The sequence below is a fragment of the Arvicanthis niloticus genome, chromosome 14, assembly GCF_011762505.2.
Source record: "Arvicanthis niloticus isolate mArvNil1 chromosome 14, mArvNil1.pat.X, whole genome shotgun sequence".
Classification (NCBI taxonomy): domain Eukaryota; kingdom Metazoa; phylum Chordata; class Mammalia; order Rodentia; family Muridae; genus Arvicanthis; species Arvicanthis niloticus.
The window spans coordinates 70,616,067-70,633,892 of record NC_047671.1 but is presented as its reverse complement, the minus strand read 5'-3'; the positions used below and the strand labels follow the sequence as shown (position 1 = coordinate 70,633,892).

General features: G+C 47.7%; 1 protein-coding gene across 3 annotated transcripts in view; it reads right to left on the bottom strand.

The window, feature by feature from the left end:
- Nucleotides 1–17,826, bottom strand: part of Kctd1 (potassium channel tetramerization domain containing 1) — a 196,029-nt gene that overhangs the window by 87,311 nt on the left and 90,892 nt on the right. Inside the window, exon 1 of one of the 3 annotated variants that reach the window (XM_034518447.2) lies at nucleotides 12,761–13,620. The exons of 1 other annotated variant lie outside the window; for it this stretch is intronic. Coding sequence is in view for 1 of the 2 variants with exons in the window: in XM_034518446.2 (XP_034374337.1) it covers nucleotides 10,624–12,420 (1,797 nt within the window). In the remaining variant the exon portion in view is untranslated. Of the gene's footprint in view, nucleotides 1–10,623; nucleotides 12,712–12,760; nucleotides 13,621–17,826 lie in introns of those variants that run through there. One more of the 3 variants, XM_034518446.2, reaches the window with a different exon arrangement.

The following is a 17,826-nucleotide window of genomic DNA, read 5'->3' as shown; positions in this document are numbered from 1 at the left end:
TGACCTACACACACACACACACACACACACACACACACACACCTTCTAAAGACTCTCAGTATGATCAGCTGCTGACCCTCAAACCATCCCAGATAACATTTTCTCTCTTAGAAAAGCTGTTGATTTTGTCTAAGCCCCTGTTGCTGAACTGTTGGAGTCTGGGCAGGGGTAACATCCGTCTGTGGGGTCCCCAAACCCCTTCAACCTTAAGAATTCCCGAGGTCCCATAAAGAGAAATAGGAAAGACCAGCAGATCGAGCCCAGAAGTTTCAGAGTGAATTCCTCCTTAGGAGTTTGGGGATCAGGCCTCCTCACAGATGGGCTCTGTGAGGTAACTGTGAGAGCAGAGGTCAGAGAGACCCAGAGCCAACAGATGCAACCAAACCCGTCATCTACTAGGAGGCCAGTGGTCTCCAGTGCTCCCTGTCTAGTCCACAGAGAAGAAACTGCAGTGGGCCCTGCCTAGCCCCGGGACACTGAGGACTGACATAGGGCTTGACTCAAAAACTGTGTTTTTCCCCACATGTAATATTTTTTGCTTACAAAATGACAGTAACTACTTCTAGAATGGCTACGTCTTGAGAATCAACCTTTCTTCCTTTCTTCCCCACCTCCCTTTTTGGTGTTTTATTCTGTTTTTGAAACAGTATCTCATGTACTCCAAACTGGCCTCGAACTATGTAGCTGAGGGTGACCTTAAACCCTGATCTTACCTCCATCTCCAGAGCACTGGGTTTGTAAAACATGTGCCATCAACACCTGGTTGATTTTGTGTTTGGAATCGAACCCAGGGCTTCAGATATGCTAAACAAGCATTTTACCAACTGAGCTGCATCCCTAACCTAACTAAGAACTTTTCCAAACAGTAACTAATTTAACGCTGGTGGACATCCCGTTTGCCTACGGAGGCAGGTGACCCCAGGGAGCTGGAGGCAGAACTGATTTAGGGTCTATCTCTGGGGACTGGCTGGTTCTATTCCATAATGTGGTTTCTCAAGAGTTTGTTTCAGTCCCCAGATCCAGCGAAGGCTGAGGTTGCCACAGGGCCTTGTGAGTGCAAACACAGGAAACAATATTTGTAGTCCCTACATTGGAATGTACTTATTTTTTAGTGTTGTGTAAAACAAGCTGTCAATGAAAGCTCCTAAGGGTAGGGTGTGATTCGATGCTCCACTGTCTTTATTTTCAGACCATTTTATTTGAAAAATTGATAAGAAATTTGGCACCAATAGATCACTTATTTAAATCAGTGAGTTCAAATCCCAGCTTAGTTACCTGACAGTCATCAAGTAAGTTAGTCAACATCTACTAGCCTTGTCTCCACAGTAACTTGTAAAGACGACCATAACTCTGTGAGACTCAAAGGAGAGACTGTCCCTATCCCTCCCATGTTCATCAGTTAATGGTGCTATCTTCAGATGCTAGCATGGTTTTGAGAGGTACTGGGACTTTAGGAGGTAGGGCTGAGCTAGAAGTAAGTCACTGGGAAAATGGCCTTGGGACTACATCTTACCCAGTCCCTTCCTATCTGCATTCTCTGTTTCCCAGCTGCTGTGACCTAAGCAACTATTCTCCCTGTCATGCACCTCACCAAGGTGCTCTGCATACTATGGAGACCCTGGACTGAAATCATGGACCACAGTAAGTCCTTCTTCCCTGATTTTCTCAGGCATTTTGTCACCCCACTCACCCACCCCCAAAGCTCGACCAGTACACTGCATTTCCAGCAAGCACCTGAATGATGTACACGTTCAGGTTGATGGAGGCCTTGAAAGCCTTCAGTGAGCCCTGGTCATTACTCACTGCGAAGTGTGAGGCCATGAGTGTACACAACAGGACAGGGCAACAAAGGAGCCCCACTCATCTCTGCAGCCCACAACCCAGTGAAACAAGAACCCAGCACTTCCGCTCTCCCTCCTGCCTCGATCTGGTTGGCTAGTCTACTCTATGACCTATGACAGCTGGGAACGTGGAAATAGTTCATATGCCTACATGACAGCCCTTATAGCTATATGTCTGAAACAGGAACAAACAAGGGTATTGGAATTAGTTATGGTCAAGGAGCTTGCCCTGAGTGCTTACCTCACAGATTATAACACAAAGATTGTTCTTTGAAAATATCAAATGCAAGGCTGGGTGTGGTGATGCACACCTATAACCAGCACTCAGGAGGCTGAGGCAGGAAGATACCTACAAGTTTGAGGCTACTTCAAGCTACCCAGAAAGGAGTTTCAGGTCAGCTTGCAATTATATAGTGAAACCCTGTCACAAACACACACACACACACACACACACACACACACACACACACACACACACACACACACACACACGCACATACACAAACACTATTAAATTTGTATCTATGTATGTAAAAATTATGACCATTTTTATAAAAGAATAAGGTAGACAAATCTACAGATAATACAAGATTTTAACGTAATACAAGATTTTAAATGTTTAATAAGTTAAATATATAAATATATTATACACTTTTTAATGTAGCATCCTACCTGGGCCAGAGTGGATAGCTCCAAAGGGAACTGTGTTACCAACAGTTTCTCTCTTTCCTTGTGTCCAGAAAGAAGCAAATGGAAGACGCTGAGCTAACTGCATTAACTTTGACTTCAGGCATGAAGTAAAACTTGAAACTGACAGTTACAAGCTTCTCAATGCCCTGACATCTTAATTTGGTAACTGAATGCCTCATGACGGAAGTGACCCCCGGGTCAGGCCTCTATATCCTTTGCCCAGCCCCTCTCCTCTCCGGGGGGCCTGCTCCCACATGCTATCTTAAATCTGTCAGCCCCTTCCTGTGGCACATTCTTGCCCCCTCCTCTCAGACCCAATCAAAACAAGTCTTCCAGGGTTCACTGCCAGCCATGGGAAAGCTGTGGTGCTTGGTGGGGATGAGGCCTGATGCTCCCAGACAAGATCTGCCCTGCGAAGGGGTTTTTCCAACAGCACTGTCTCTGCTTTATATTCCGGGGGAGGGGGAGGGGCCAAGGGAGGAGGAATGAAGCCACAATTCTAGTCTGTACCTCCTTCTCTTTCAAGATCACTGCAGTGCTCTCGGTTCTTGGGGTGTCTCTAGAGGCTTCACCATTAGAGACTGACACTATCCTCACTCTGCCAGTTCCTGGGGGGGGGGGGTGGGGGTGGGAGTAGGGGAGCACAGGGACGAAGAATTAAAAAAACAACCAATGTCACTACCTAGCAAGTGACAGGAGTTCAAATTACACACCTAGAATGTAGAGTCGCCACAAAAGATTTCCTGGGACTAACACTGTGGAAAAGCCATGGGCAAGCACAGAAGAAAGCCTATGAGCAAGCAGTTCATGGGTTAATCAAAGCTCCCATCCTCTGGTTACACAATGCACAGAACAACAGTTCCCACTTTTATAATTTAAAAACAAAACAAAACAAAAACTTATCTAAGACTTGAGGAAAATTTAAACTATGATATAAGACAAAAATGTCAATTCACTGTTAAATACAAATGAATCTCTCTCAGATTGAAAAGGCAGCTTGACAGAGTGTGGATCAGAGGGACCAGAATTACTGAAGACCTTAAAAGACTCTCATGGAGTCTGCCCTATAGCTCACTGTAGCAAGCTTTCTTACCCGGTCTACAGTCATGGCATGAGCAACTCCAGCCTTAGATCTGTGTGCAGCCCCAGTCATAGCCTTTGCTGTATCGAGGCACCTCACAGGACACTGCTGCTCATTTATTTACAGACCACACAGAAACCACTCCACACCACAAAGTCTGACCTCTCTGGAAGACGGGAAAGAGGAAGCTAAGAGAGAGCTATAAGCATCAAAAACCAGAAGACGTTCCAGAGGCCAGGCTGGAAGAGTTTGCCCATGTCCACTGTGTTTGTGACTACGCAGAGAACTGCCTTGACATCGTCCCATCCCCTGTGCAGAGGGGAGGGTCTAGACCCTGTTCCTCTTTGTAGCACACAGCAAGACACTCAATTACAGCTGAACTGAATTCAGCATCATAGAACATAAAAGTGTTACGCAAAACTGGGCCCCTTCAGGCTGTGGGGATGGCTCATGCAGTGTTTGCCAGGAGCATGAGGATCTGAGTACAGAGCCAAGGAAAAGCCGGGCCAGGGGCAGGTGTGTTTACATCAGCAAAGAGGATCCCTGCATGTCACTGGCCAGTCAGCTAGACAAATCAATGACTCCAGGTTCAGTGAGAGACCTGACTTCAAAATTAATGTGGAAAGCAAACAAGGAAGACAAAGTCCTAGACACACACACACACACACACACACACACACATACACACACACACACACACACACATATATACATACACACATATATACACATATACATTCACACACAAACACAATTCACACATACACTCATACACATGCACACACACATACATATACTATCATACAGACCATCCACAGAAGAATACACATGCACACAGACACACACATTCACACACATTCACATACGCACAAACACAGACACTAACAAACACACATTCACACCCACTCACAGAGACATACACAAAAACAGACACTGACACACACATTCACACCCACTCACAGACATACACACTCACATGCGCTGACACACCCTGACACATACGCACAAACACTGACAGAAACTGACACAGATACACTCTCTCATACACACACACACACACACACACACACACACCCATGGTGGGCCCCTTTAAAGTTTCAAGTTCTAAAACTGCATTTTTGATTTTTTTGTTGTTGTTGTTTTTCACTTTAATTTAATAAGATCAATATTCCTCTATTCCTGCTGGAACAATAAGTTCAATTAAACCATTCCTTATGTACTACATACTCCAAAGGAGTCTTTTAACGACTACCTCACCAGTGAACCATGATTGGAGAGAGGTCACGCAGCTTCCAGGTCAAGTCTGGCTCCGAGCCAGAGTGCTGGCTTGCATGCGTGCTCCTAGACTCTGTAGCATAGACAATCACCCAGCAACTCCAACATTGGTGCTTTTGAAATGGCACCAAAAGATAGCCCAACACCAAGAACTTCAGAGCAGGAACGGCCTTTCTCACTGGCCAATGCTGTCTCAAGAACCCCAAGTTCTCTCCAGTCCAACTAGAAGTACTGAAAAAGAGCCTCTCAGGCCAGAGGTGGCAGGGTGCTTGCCTCAAATGCATGGAGCTGCTGCGGATCTGATCCCTAGCACCACACAAACCTGGTGTAGTGGTGGAGTACCAGCTCAGGGGGATCGGCAGTTCAAGCTAGCACTTGACCAGACAGTGAGTTCAAGGCCAGCTTGGGCTACATGAGGCCTGTCGCAAAAAAAAAAAAAAAAAACAAAAGGGATGTGGGGGTTCTCTCTACTCAGAATCTACTTTGATCATCACAAATGGGTGTCTTAAGGGGGATCTGATTTCAAATCAGGGTGACACAAAGATCCAACCTGTGCCCTAGGATAACTATGAATGAAATCCAGCATTAACCTTCTTAAAATGTTACTAGAATTGGGGGTGGGATGGTAAACCGTGAGCTAGGAGCTTTGTGGATGACGACTTGACTCAGAAGAACCCAATGGTTGGACACTTCTATTTTACATAAATGACACCATAGCTTTTGTTGGTCAGCACATACTTCTTTTCCTGCTTTATCTGCTTTAATGGACAGTGAACTGGCCTTTGGTATTGATTTATATAAATTTGAAATAATAAATTCTGGGTATGGTGGTGTGCTCCTGTAATTTCAGCTGTTTAAATGGCTGAGACAGGAAAATGGAGGCAGTGAGACCCTATTTCACCAAAAGTAATAAAAATAATAATAATAAATCCCTTAGTACTGATAGTAACAGTAACATGTAAACTCCATAAAGAAAACTATAAACCCAGATTGCTTTCCTCTGACAACAGCTGCAAACACTGACTGTGTTAGTTAGGCATAATGGCCAATACCGGTAACCATAGCACTCAGGAGATAGAAAAAAAGAGGCTCAGGAGTAGAAGGCTAACCTGAGCTACATAAGGCCCTTATAGCTCCTCCCTCCTCCCCCCAAAACAGCTTTTAACTTTCTTATTTTGATCTGGTTTTAACACAAAATGAGGCTGAAATCTTGCCAATGAGATTACTTGCCAAGTAGAAAATTGATCAATTTATTAGTTCTTGGCACAAGGCTGAATTAATCAGCACAGTTACTACTTCCTGAATGAGAAGTAAAGCTGAGCACATACACACAAGACATGTAGAAGTTTCCCTAAAAGAGCAAACATTTTACTGTAGGAAAAGGAATGTAGCCACAAACCAAGACGAAGAAAACAGGAAGCACCCATCTTTAACAAGGTTAAACTTCATGCTCCCAAGTAACCAGTGCAGACAAGTCGATGGCCTCCAGTGCCTTTCACACCCGCAAACCCTCACCTTTACAGAGGCATTTCTCTGAATCTTCCTCAGAGACCGTAATACAACCTCAGAGATGATTTCAGTACTATATTAGAAGCACACTTCCTTCCATCAAATGTCCACATAGCACACAGTAGCTTCTTCAGCACTGTGGTATATGAATATGAGCATGGCCTCCTGGGGCCAGGCACTGTAGGGCACACCTATAATCCCAGCATGGCCTCCTGGGGCCAGGCACTGTAGGGCACACCTATAATCCCAGCACTGCGAGGCAAAGGCTGCAGGATCCAAAATTCTAGGCCAGTTTGGGCTGCACAGCACACCTTCTCTAACACCACTGCACCACCCCTCAAAAGAAGCAACAGTGACGTTAGCGTCTGGCTTCTTCCAGAGGGTAAATTAAAGAGCTGTGTGTGTCAGCGAGGTGGCTGCTCCCCTGTCCAGCTTGTATGCTGTAAGGATCAACTCAAGAGCAACACAGTGAGGCAGGTCTCACAGAAAGAGGGAACTTACTCCGCCTGAACCTATACTGCTAGACTTTCCACTTACAGAATTCCCTAAAAGTACTTCCAGAATGAATCTGGGCTAGGGCCAAGTAAGTGTAACCAGACACCTTGGTCACAAGTCTGCAAGTACACCTGAAGATGATGTGTGTGTGTGTGGGGGGGGGGGGGGTGATGCCTGCAGTTCTGAGCACACATAGTACTGAACCATATCTTCAGCCTCAAGTATGTTTTACAGTGAACTAACGTGTTCATTTTTATTCCTCACAGAAAGGATAAATCATCGGTAAAAGCATCAACAAAAAGCTACGGCAACTAGAACGTAAATTCACTAATACACTTGAGTAATGAAGAATACAATTCCGGGGCTGAGATACAGCTGAGCATTGGAGCACCGAGCATCCTGGAGATCTATTTTCAATCCCAGGACAACAAACAAACTACAAACTTCTACCGGCTACTTAAGTGGGTGAAATGCTGTATTTTCACACAAAGAGAATAGTTATAAAGATATAGGATATAGTAGTAGGCCTATTTTTTTTTTGTATTTAATTTTTTTTTTATTTATTTTTGAGGTAGGATTGCACTACAGAGCCCAGGCTAGCCTCAAATACAAGACCTTCCTGCCTCAGCCTTTCCAATGATGGGCTCACAATGTGTACCACCATGCTTGATGGTGTCAAACTTTTAAAATGGAGCATAGAATGTAAGTCTTTAACATATACAAACATTGGATTTTCTGGTACTGGATTCAGTTTCCAGAACCGAATACATAAACAAACAACAAAATACAACGGAACATGCAATTACTACCAAAACTTTGATCACCGTGACACTCCTGTAGGAGGAACAGGAGCATAAAGTACTTTTGACTGCTAACACCACCATCATCCCTCCCAAAGGCAGATACACTAGAGAAAAAAAATCATAAATTCCATACTCCTATTTATTCTTGAGCATATTCATGTTCTACTGTTTCCGCAGGTGAAGACATTTGATAATGCCCTCTGGAGTTTAAAAAAATGGAAAAAGATTATTCATCCTTTACCCATAGTTCTCCTTTCCAAGGTCAACTATGGTCTAAAATATTAAATGGAAAATTCCAGAAATAAATAAGTCATAAGCATTAGATAAGTTTCCTTGTAGGGTATTGAACTTGTTCTATTTTTTATCAAAAGATGCTATTGTCCATCTCTTATTGTGCCTGATATATAAATCAAGCTTTATGACAGGTGTGTATGTGGGGGTCGGGGGAGTGGAGACAGGATATATCCCTGATTCAAGGCTATGTGTGAGTGGTGGTTTTGGGAATGTGTCTCCCAGGGATAAGAAGGGACTATACTGTGACTTTATCTCCATTAGCAGACTCTTTATCTCTTGAGGAACTCACCAGGTGAGAGGAGACTTCAGTACCAGCCAGTGCCTGACCTTAGTTAGGAAGTCTGTACCAGCATGACCACCAGTGGCCAATATTAAGGTTAAGATGCCATGTTTGTAATTAAGAAAAACAAAGCTGGAGCTCATAGTCCACCAGGCATCGCCAGGGTACTGTGAAGAGTGAGAAGAACAGATGTCTCACATCTCAACTGACCACCAACCTCACCAGTCAGTCATTCATCCACAAAGATAGGGCCTACCAAAGGTGAAAGTTTAGTATCATCTTTCTCCTAAAGCAAACATCCGTTTCCTGACGACTTCCCCTTCAGTGGGTGCTGATGAAGTCAGCATTTAAAATTCTCTTCAATCTTACTGATAGTTTCTTTAAAAAGAAACGTCTCCGACTATATTCCAACTGAACATGTGACTATTAAATGCGTGCACACAGGACTGGAGGTGCAGTTCAATAGTATAGCCCCTGCCTGACAGGCACAGAGCCCTGGACTGGATCTGTAGGCATCGCCACCCCCCCCCCCCATAGTGCAAACAGAACCCCTGTTCTTCAGAGTTTTAAGTAAACGAGCCTTACAGTTAAGCCCTTGTTGAACAGCCACTGTTAGTAATCATATACGCAAAATATACTTAGATCTACATTTAACTCGGGAGTTGCCTGACAATGACTTGGGAATAATAAGTTTTAGTGTGCAGCTTTATAGGCTGATTTAGCCCACTAGAGTAAGTGAAAGCCAGGGGTGGGCACACTCATGAAAAACAAAAGCCAGGAAAAAAGGAGAAAAATAACTGTTCCGTACCCTTTAGTTACACATCTATATGACATCATATATATACATGCACACACATACACACACATAAATGTATATATATTTAGTACACATTCTTAGGCTTTAAAACTCTTAATCAGGTGCCGCTCTAACCCAGAGTACTTTGAGGGTATTTATTAGAAGAATGCGAACATTTGTTTTGCTTTCAAAGGAAAAGCAAACCCCTAACTTGCCTCTCTACCGTTCAAACACTTTTAAACTACCCCTGACAGAAAGAACCACACAGAGGGAGGCACAGGCCACAGCCTACAGGCCCTGTGGCTTAGAGGCCAGTGTTGCTCTCATTCCCAGCCCTTCCTGGCAGCCTTGAGGCATGCCCATTAGCTGGTAAGCTGTCAGCTTGTCCAGAACTAGAATTTCCACTTTGGAGAAAAAGTACAGAGGTAGTGATGGGCCTGCGTTATAGCTCCATACTTGGGGCAGAATTTCTATTTCTGCCGACAGTAGGGGAGGAGGTCAAGATAGTATCAAACTTCCTGTGGCACCTGCCGGCAGAATGGTGGACACAAGAGACCTCCTACAGCTGCCTTCTGGAGAAGCATCCAAGACAGCAAGATAACCTTGACAGTGCTGATGAACAGGTTCCTGGGGCAGAGGAACAAGGGAAAGTTTCTAACAGGCAGGCCTCAGTCTCTGTGTAGTCAGCACTGTCATGGACTGAGTGGGTTTCTTTCAGACTTAATGACAATACCTAAGCCAGGACAGGTGAGCAGATCTGCCCATATTTTATTCTTGTCTGGCTCTTGACTTACTTTGGGGGTGATGCCTCCCTCATCTTCCTTGTTTGGTACCAAGATAGGAAGTTGAAACCCAGCAACTGCCCTAGGTACAGCCCAGCTGCACTCCTATGTATCAAGTCCATCACTTTCCAGTCTGAGTAATGTTAACAAACACTAATGGGGATGACACCACAAAGGTCACGTTTACACTGGGCTGCATGTTAAAAGAATAAACTGGCACTCCAGGGCAGGGCCTGCAGTCTAAGCCCCCTTTCTTTAACAACAAAATCAAGCTACAGGAAGTGGGATTGGCATGTTTTCTTTTTCTTTTTTTCTTTTTTTTTAATAATTTAGAAGCGATTTTGTTTCTATCTTCAGAAATTCTGACGAGTATGTAATGGAGCATTTTAAAAGTAACTTCATTCTAATGTTTTAGGTAACTATCTACTCAGCGCTCGTCCGTCCGCAGTCCTTGCCTTATAAAACTCAGGCATCCTGGGAGGCATTGCAAAAGGGAGCTTGAACCTTTTGTTCTGAGAACTTTGAGGTTTCTAGCTTTACTTTGCTGCAGCGACTTCGAAGCTAGGGGTCCTTGGCATCTTTTAAAAGCTAGGTGTAAAGTCCCCCGTCCCCCAAAACATGAAGAGTTACATTTCTAGGGACTGTATCAAATCCCGTGCAGTGTAACAACTACTTAAAAAAAAAATCCTTCCCCCAACCCCGATCTATCGGAGCACAAAAGTTAGTCCCTAATTGGTACCAGACAAATATTTCATGCATAGACAGCGTTTTGGTTACCTGGGTGGGGGAAACAATAGCAGGTGAAACTATGGTGGGAGAATTGGTGCTTCGGTGCCCATTGACTTCTGGAAGAAGAGGCAGGGGGTCATGTTTCACGGAAACCACCACCACCGCATCCACAGGTTCCGAGGAGGGACGGATACAAAGTCTTTTGGGGGAAGAAGGGCCGCAGATTTCCCCGGACCCGAACACTGACTCGTACAGCGCGCGCTTGGGCGCAGCCTCGGACTTCACGTCGGGCCCGACCTGGCTGTCTTTGGGAAGGATATACGTGTTACCCAACGAGGGCGGCTGGGGGCGGTGGTGGTGGGAAGGATGGGTGGGGGCATGGTGGGAGTGGTGACGAGCTGACCCGTTCAGAGAGTCTGTATAGCAGCCCTGCGGGGCCGGGGAGCCTAGCTTGGTCCCGATGCCCGCGATGCTGTTGAGCGTGGCGATGGAAACCGCGCCGATGCAGTGGTTAGTGTAGGTCTTGGACAGTTTGGCTGCCTTGGAGAGCATCTGCATCCTGGTGCCCAGCAAGTTCTTGCCTATGGCTTTGTTCTCGTACCATGTCACATCGCCCTCGCTGCAGTGGTCCCGGGGCCGCTGGAAGAACGCCTTACAGAGGGGGTTGCGCTTAGACAGGTACTTGACAAAGCTGGCATAAGGACAGAACTCAGTGCCCGTCTCGTACATGCGAGGCAAGTTCTCTTCGTCGCTGCTCTCCGCACGCTTCTTACTCCAGGACGAGGAGCGCGACTTGTGGTAAGGCCCGAGCGACTTGAAGTAGACAAACTTGCGACCGTCCTCGTCCATGGCCAGCCCGAAGGAGTCCTCCTCCAGCTCGCGCTGGTTCTCGCGGCCTCGCGTGCAGAAGTACATGCAGGTCTCGAACCAGACCTTGTTGAGCAGCCCAAAGGGCGTGTTGGTGCTGAAGACGCTGGAGGTGTAGAGCTTGCGCAGGTCGGCGCGCGTGATGGCTTGCTTCTGCACCACGGGCCCCGCGCCCTGCTCCTCGAGCTTACGGATGACTGCGGCCAGCGTCAGGTTGGCGCTGCGCAGCTCCGGGTCCTTGGTGAGGTCGAGCGTGCGACAGTAAGGGGGCTCGTTGAGGTAGCGGTTGAGGGAGCTGCGGATGCTGATGAGCGAGGACTTGCTGTAGAGCTGGCCGCTCTTAGAACGGGCCTCGGCATAGAAGGAGCGCAGCACGCGGCACAGCGCCCCCTTGTCCATGGTCTCGAAGTCCGGGCTCTGAGCCTTTTCGCTCAGGTACTCCCGGAAGATGCGCACGGCGTAGCGGGTGGCCAGCCGAGTGTTCTCGCTCAGCCGGGCCCGCTCGGGGCGCTGCAGCACGTCGGGGTCCAGCTCCGCGCTGTCCCCGGGCGGCCCCGCGCGGGCCCGGGGCGCCAGCAGTCGTGGCGGCGCCTCGGGCTCTAGCGCGGCGCTCTGGTCCATATGGATCATATGGACCGGCTCGGGCTCCAGCTCCTCCCCGGCCGAGTCCTCCGGCTCCAGGGGCTCTTCCCAGTCCATCCCCATCTCCTCCTCTTCCTCCTCCTCCTCGTCCTCCTCCAGCCCCCCACCTCCGTCCTCCTCCTCGTCCCCCGTTATCTGCACCTCCTGGATCTCGTCCTCCTCCTCCTCTTCCTCCTCCTCCTCGCCCGCGCTGCAGTAATGCGGGCGGCCGTAGCGGCGGCCGCGGCCCCCGGCCCCGCGCTCGCCCTCGCCCCGCTCCCCATTGTTCTCGGCCGCTGCGGCGGCGCTGCCGCCCGCGCTGGTGTTACAGTCCCCGCTGCCAGGCATTCTCGCCATATTGCCGTCTCCCTGCCAGTCCTCGGGCAGGGCGCATGCGCTATATTGGACCGCAGCGCTGAGAGCTTTTGTGTTTAATGACCTTCAGCTACCGGGAGGCAAAGCCGGGCTCTTAAAGGAGCCGCACTCCAATTGTCATTCCGGAGCGCCTCTCGGGAGGGGCGAGGGGATGCCAGGGAGGGGAAGCGGGAGATAATTGTGGCCAGGAGGGGGTAAAGGAGGGAGGCCAGCCGGACCTTCTTCCTTCTTTAGCCCGATCCCCACTTCTAGGAAAACTTTGGGGGGAAAAAAAAGGAGGGGAGGGAGAGCTGTCGGTGGGGGCGAAACACTCCCAACTTACCCTCTGGCGGAGCGGGCCCGCGGGCCCGGGCGGGCGCGAGGGAGGGCCGGCGGGAGGGCGGGGCGGTGTCACTTCACTAGGTAATGCCTGAGGAGCAGTGCCCCCTCCACCGCCCCCTCATTGCCCCCCGGAGCCGGGGGATCCGGGAGGCTGCTGCAATGAGCCGGCCGCGGGTGCTGCTGCGAGGAACCGGTGTCCGCGACCGCCCGGAGCAGGCAGGTTAATGAGCTGGGTGGAGGAGGCTCGGGGAGGCCCTGCACCCTCTGTGCGCCCGCGGCCAGGGCGCAGCGGGCGAGGCTTGGGAGCGGGATGGGGCTGGCGGCACCAGCGGCTCCCCCACCTACTTGCTGGCGGCTAGGCGCGGGGGCCTAGGGCCAGCAGCGCGGCTCCCAGCTTCCATCCTGATTCTTGCTAAGGGGAGAAACACGCCCCACACCAGCCTCATCTGTTTAGACTTTTCCAACTGCCACTTTTAAGCTGTCATTAAAGACCTGGGGCTCTCCCCAAAGGTCTGGGGCAAGTCCACGCCGGTCTAGCCAGCCCCAGGAAAGTGCAAGAAAGAAAGACTGGGAGGGGTTGGTGGGAGGGGAGATGTGGGAAGAGCAGTTTTCCGGGACCCCAGGGACCCACTAGCTATCCACTAGGGCCGCCGTCCTCCCTGCCCTAAAGCAAAATGTCACAACACTCCGGGGCGAGGAGTGCCCAGGTTGGCACTAAAGCCGTGCGGATCCCGAAAGGATAAGCGGGAGAGCGGGCAGATGGAAAAAGTGAACTTGGGTTTGGGTCGCCCCCGCTCTTGCCACGATTCTGGCAATTAGGATCTTAGCGCGCTCTCACTCTTAAGTTTGCCAACTGCCTTGCTTTCTCCCTCGGGGCTGCGCGGCCTCCGGCGCGTGGGGGCGGGCACCTCGGAAACTGGAAAGACAGCCAGAGAGCTCGCCGGGTCCCGCTTTCCCATAGGAGGTACTGTCCCACTTCCAGCCAACTTCCGCCCCCGGCGCGCCCAGGCTCTGGGCACGTCCTCGCGTCACCACCAACCCCACTCCCGGCCCTGGGGGTAGTGCCCTAGTGACACCAGGTAGGATCTTAACTATTCTATTCGTTGGGGGCCGTCACCCTAACTTTCTCCAGCGAGTGTCTACTGGCTTGCCAGCCAGGCCTGAGACCCAAGGCCGTGAAGAACCAATGGAGCCAGATCGCAGCAGTGCGCTCAAGTGCCAAGCAATTCCTCACTGGGTCCTCGCTGGGTCCTCGCGTGCGTCATTGGAATTTGCCTCTACGTCTCAATTTAGCTGTGGGGAGTCCTGCTTCAACTATTTGTTCCTTCTTTTCCTGTTGCCTGTCCTTCTCTCCCTACCCCAGAGCGTTTATTATTTTGTGCCACAATAGAAACCATCCATCAAATTGTAATTTACAAGGAATATTAAATAAGAAAAAAAGAAAGGCTAAGTCTGGGCCGAGTGGCCATCCAAGTGGCTGTTCTGTAGCCATCTTTCGTTGCTCTCCATGAGTTTCCTCAGCCCTGGACACCACAGAGCGTCGGGAAGCCCTGCCAGGTGTGAAACAAGTTGTAACAAGTCCCAGTCGCACAGGTTCCCTCCCGTTCCTTTGGGAAACCACACACACACACACACACACACACACACACACACACACACACACACTGACAGACACATGCGCGCGCCCTCTTATTACAACTGTCAGAGGAGAAGAGGATCCTGGAGGTTATACTTCTGGGGAATTCTTCCCTAGGTGATACTAGAGAGACTGTCAGATTTGTCACAGTATTCTGTTCTCCGTCTCAGCTCTGGATATATGTAAAGAAATGTACTAGCTTCCCGGAGCTTGGAGCAGTGGGCAGCTAAGTGGACACACAAGGCTTAGGGCTCAGCTCACGAGCCAGCACAGGCTAGTTGCACACCGCCACTTCTGAAGTGCGTGCATTTCGTCCCGTGATGGTGCCAGGTTTTTGGAACCTTGGAGAATTGCTACAGTGCTGAGAACTCAGTTGGGCTCTGGCAAGTCACTTAATTAACTACTAGTATTGACTTCTAGAAGCGCTATGAACCTGGGGTCCGCCCTGGCTCCAGGCTGCATTCGAGACTTCGCCTAGAGGATCAAGCTCCGTCTTGGGCCCAGGAGGGAGTCGCTCTCCAAGTCTCCCCACTTTTGCAGCAAAGCGAGTACAACACTCCCCCAACTCACTCCCACGCAGACACCGACTCTCCTCCCCTCTAGAGGAGCTGCTTCCAATTGCTTGCAGTTTGCCGGAGGCGGTGTGCTGGGTTGGACGCTCCGGGAAACAAAGCAACCAAAAACAGCTTCCAGTTGACGTCAACGTATTTCCAGAAAAGAAAATAGTTTTGTGTTCCCAGGACAAAATACCCCCCAGGGCAAGTCCCTACTGGTAAAAGCCAGGCGATGGGGATGGGGGATAGCAGGGCTGGGGAGGGGGAAATGCCACCCAGGCATCGCTTTTTAACAGACTTGGAGAAACAGCAGTTTCGGGAGCTGCCTTGAAATTTTTTGAACAACAGGCAGGACCCGAATTTAAACTAGGGACGAAAGAAACGCATCTTGGAAAGTATGCTTTGGCCTGATTGTTGCAGAACTGTTCTTCTCGAACCAGCTTCTGACCGGCTACCAAAAATTTATACCTATAAGGATACCTCATCAGACACTGAAAAAGACTGCTTCAGGTTATTAACCAACATAGTTGGTTCTGCCAGAACCGCCAGAAACAAAACAAAGCAAACACAAGGGGAAATATCAAATGTGCACCCTTTCCTCACCGCTCCCACCAAAGGAGAGAAAGATATGGGGAAAGGTTGCTTAACTTTTTAGAAAGCAATAGCATAAAATTACAGTTGAACTCGGAAAAGAGTTCAGTTCCACGATCATGAAATGATCTCTTTAAAACACCCCGTGGTTCCAGATACTCAGTTTAAAATCGACAAAATAATTGTTTAAAATGCTCTCCTTTTTGTTGATGCAATATTACTTGTTTAGTCTATCTGGTTTCTAAGTCCTCCACTTGACTTGACATCCTGAAATTTCCTCAGCTCCCCACTCACAACTGTGCAAGAGCTGTGGTTTCTTTATTACAAAAACAATCCAGTTCAATGTGGGACTTTTGCTGCAACCATCCAACTGCCAGATTCTTCATCTTAAGCCACTTTAAGGTTTGCAGTGTCCACAGGAAGCTCTGTCCACGTGAGCTGTCTCTGTCAACATTATCAGAAAGTACCACCTAGGTCTCTGTGTTTCCCCATCTCAGAAAGTAGAGACTAGGTTATTTGAGGAGTAAATTCTACACACCCACACACACCTGCTATATCCATGGATTCCTATTTCAGATCCTCACATTTTTGCTGTCAATATCAATTAGGATACCCTTCTAAGAAAACCACTAGGCAACCTCTTTGAAAAGCAATCAAAATGTTCAGACAATGTTACCAGTTTTCTAGGACTCGGCTGCTAAGAACTTTGTGTGGGGCTGCCTTGCTTTCTCTACTAGCCCAATACATTTAAGTGTCTCAGAATGCTGCCCAGAGCAAGGTGAGCTCTCTAGCCATTTATTATAAATAAATGAACAAATAAACAAACAGGGGTTGTGTTTAGTTAAGTCCCATATTTATCAGGATTTTTAACTTGAGAAACCTAAAAGAGCATGAACGATATTCTACCATTCAAAAGCAGGACAAAAAATAATAATAACTAGACAACACCAGTCCCTAGAAGTTAAAGAGAACTACTGTTTTTGGATTAATATGTCCATCATCAATATTTTTCTCTAGTGGAACATTTTGTAGAAAGTTATTGATGCAGTAGAGAAAGGGACCACTTCCTCCCCACCCGGAGGGGTTAATGAGTTATTGTGGAATCTTTAAGCAGATCTAGGGAATGGAGGTGTCTTTGTATTATGAGAGGTGAGTTGGAGAGAATTTGCATTGCTAAACCCACAGGATTTTGTGGGCTCTTGGGCAGAGGCCAGAAAAGGCATTTAGTTAATCACTTTAAAGAAACAAATCAAAAGAGAAAACCATGCTCTCTTGATTTGATTACTTAAAGATTCATAAAGTGCTTTTGAGGCTAAATACGAAGTCAAATCGAAGCTATTTTGACATCTTTTTTTTCCCAGTTTCACTATTAATTTTGTTGTGTTCAACTGAGGATCATCTTGAGTAACATGTTTTGAACTCAAATGAAATTTGAACTCATGTACTCTACAAAGTGGAAGAGAAATAACTCTGAAAGGACAAAAATATGTTTATGACTGTAACCCCATTCATTTCCCCCAAATATTTCCACAAGGTAGCTAGCATATAGAAAATACTCAATAAATGGACAAATACATGTGTGTAGCTCACTTTGTCTGCATACTGTGGAGCAGGATTGCTGAGAGGTTCCTTTCTGAACCCTGGTTGTCTGGGTTCGCATCCCACTTTCCCTTATACCAAGTAACCCTTTGTATAAAAGTCTTGATCTTTTCTGAATTCTATGTTCTGGGACATAAGTCAACAATTTTTGATTATTTTGAAATTAAATGTTACTATTTGTAAGCATTTAACGCGCTATCTGAAACATTAGAAAACATTTAACTATTGGCTCATATTTTTGTTTTTGATTTGATTTGATTTTAGAGACAGGGATTCTTGATATAGTTCAGGTTGGTCTCAAACTCAAGATCTTCCTGCCTCAGCCTCCTTGAAAGGGCTGGAATGACAGATATGCTGAACCACAGTAGGCTGGACCATTTACTTTTAGCTGTCAAAGCTCAAATAGTTCCCATGTTTCAAGAAAACCAAGGCCAATGCACTTTAAAAGATTATGCTGTAGGCTGTGGTGTGTAGTTAGTGAAAGAACACTAGTGTAGCAGGCAAGAGGCCCTCAATCTGACTCCCAACACTAGAAACACTTTAATAAATGTTAAAACATTAAAGCATGTGGCCCAGGTCTTCCAGACCTCTCCAGGATAGGCAAGCTGGTTCCATAGCCCATGACCAAACTTCTTTACCACAGTCAGTCACTAAGGAATCAAAGAATAAACACACACACACACACAG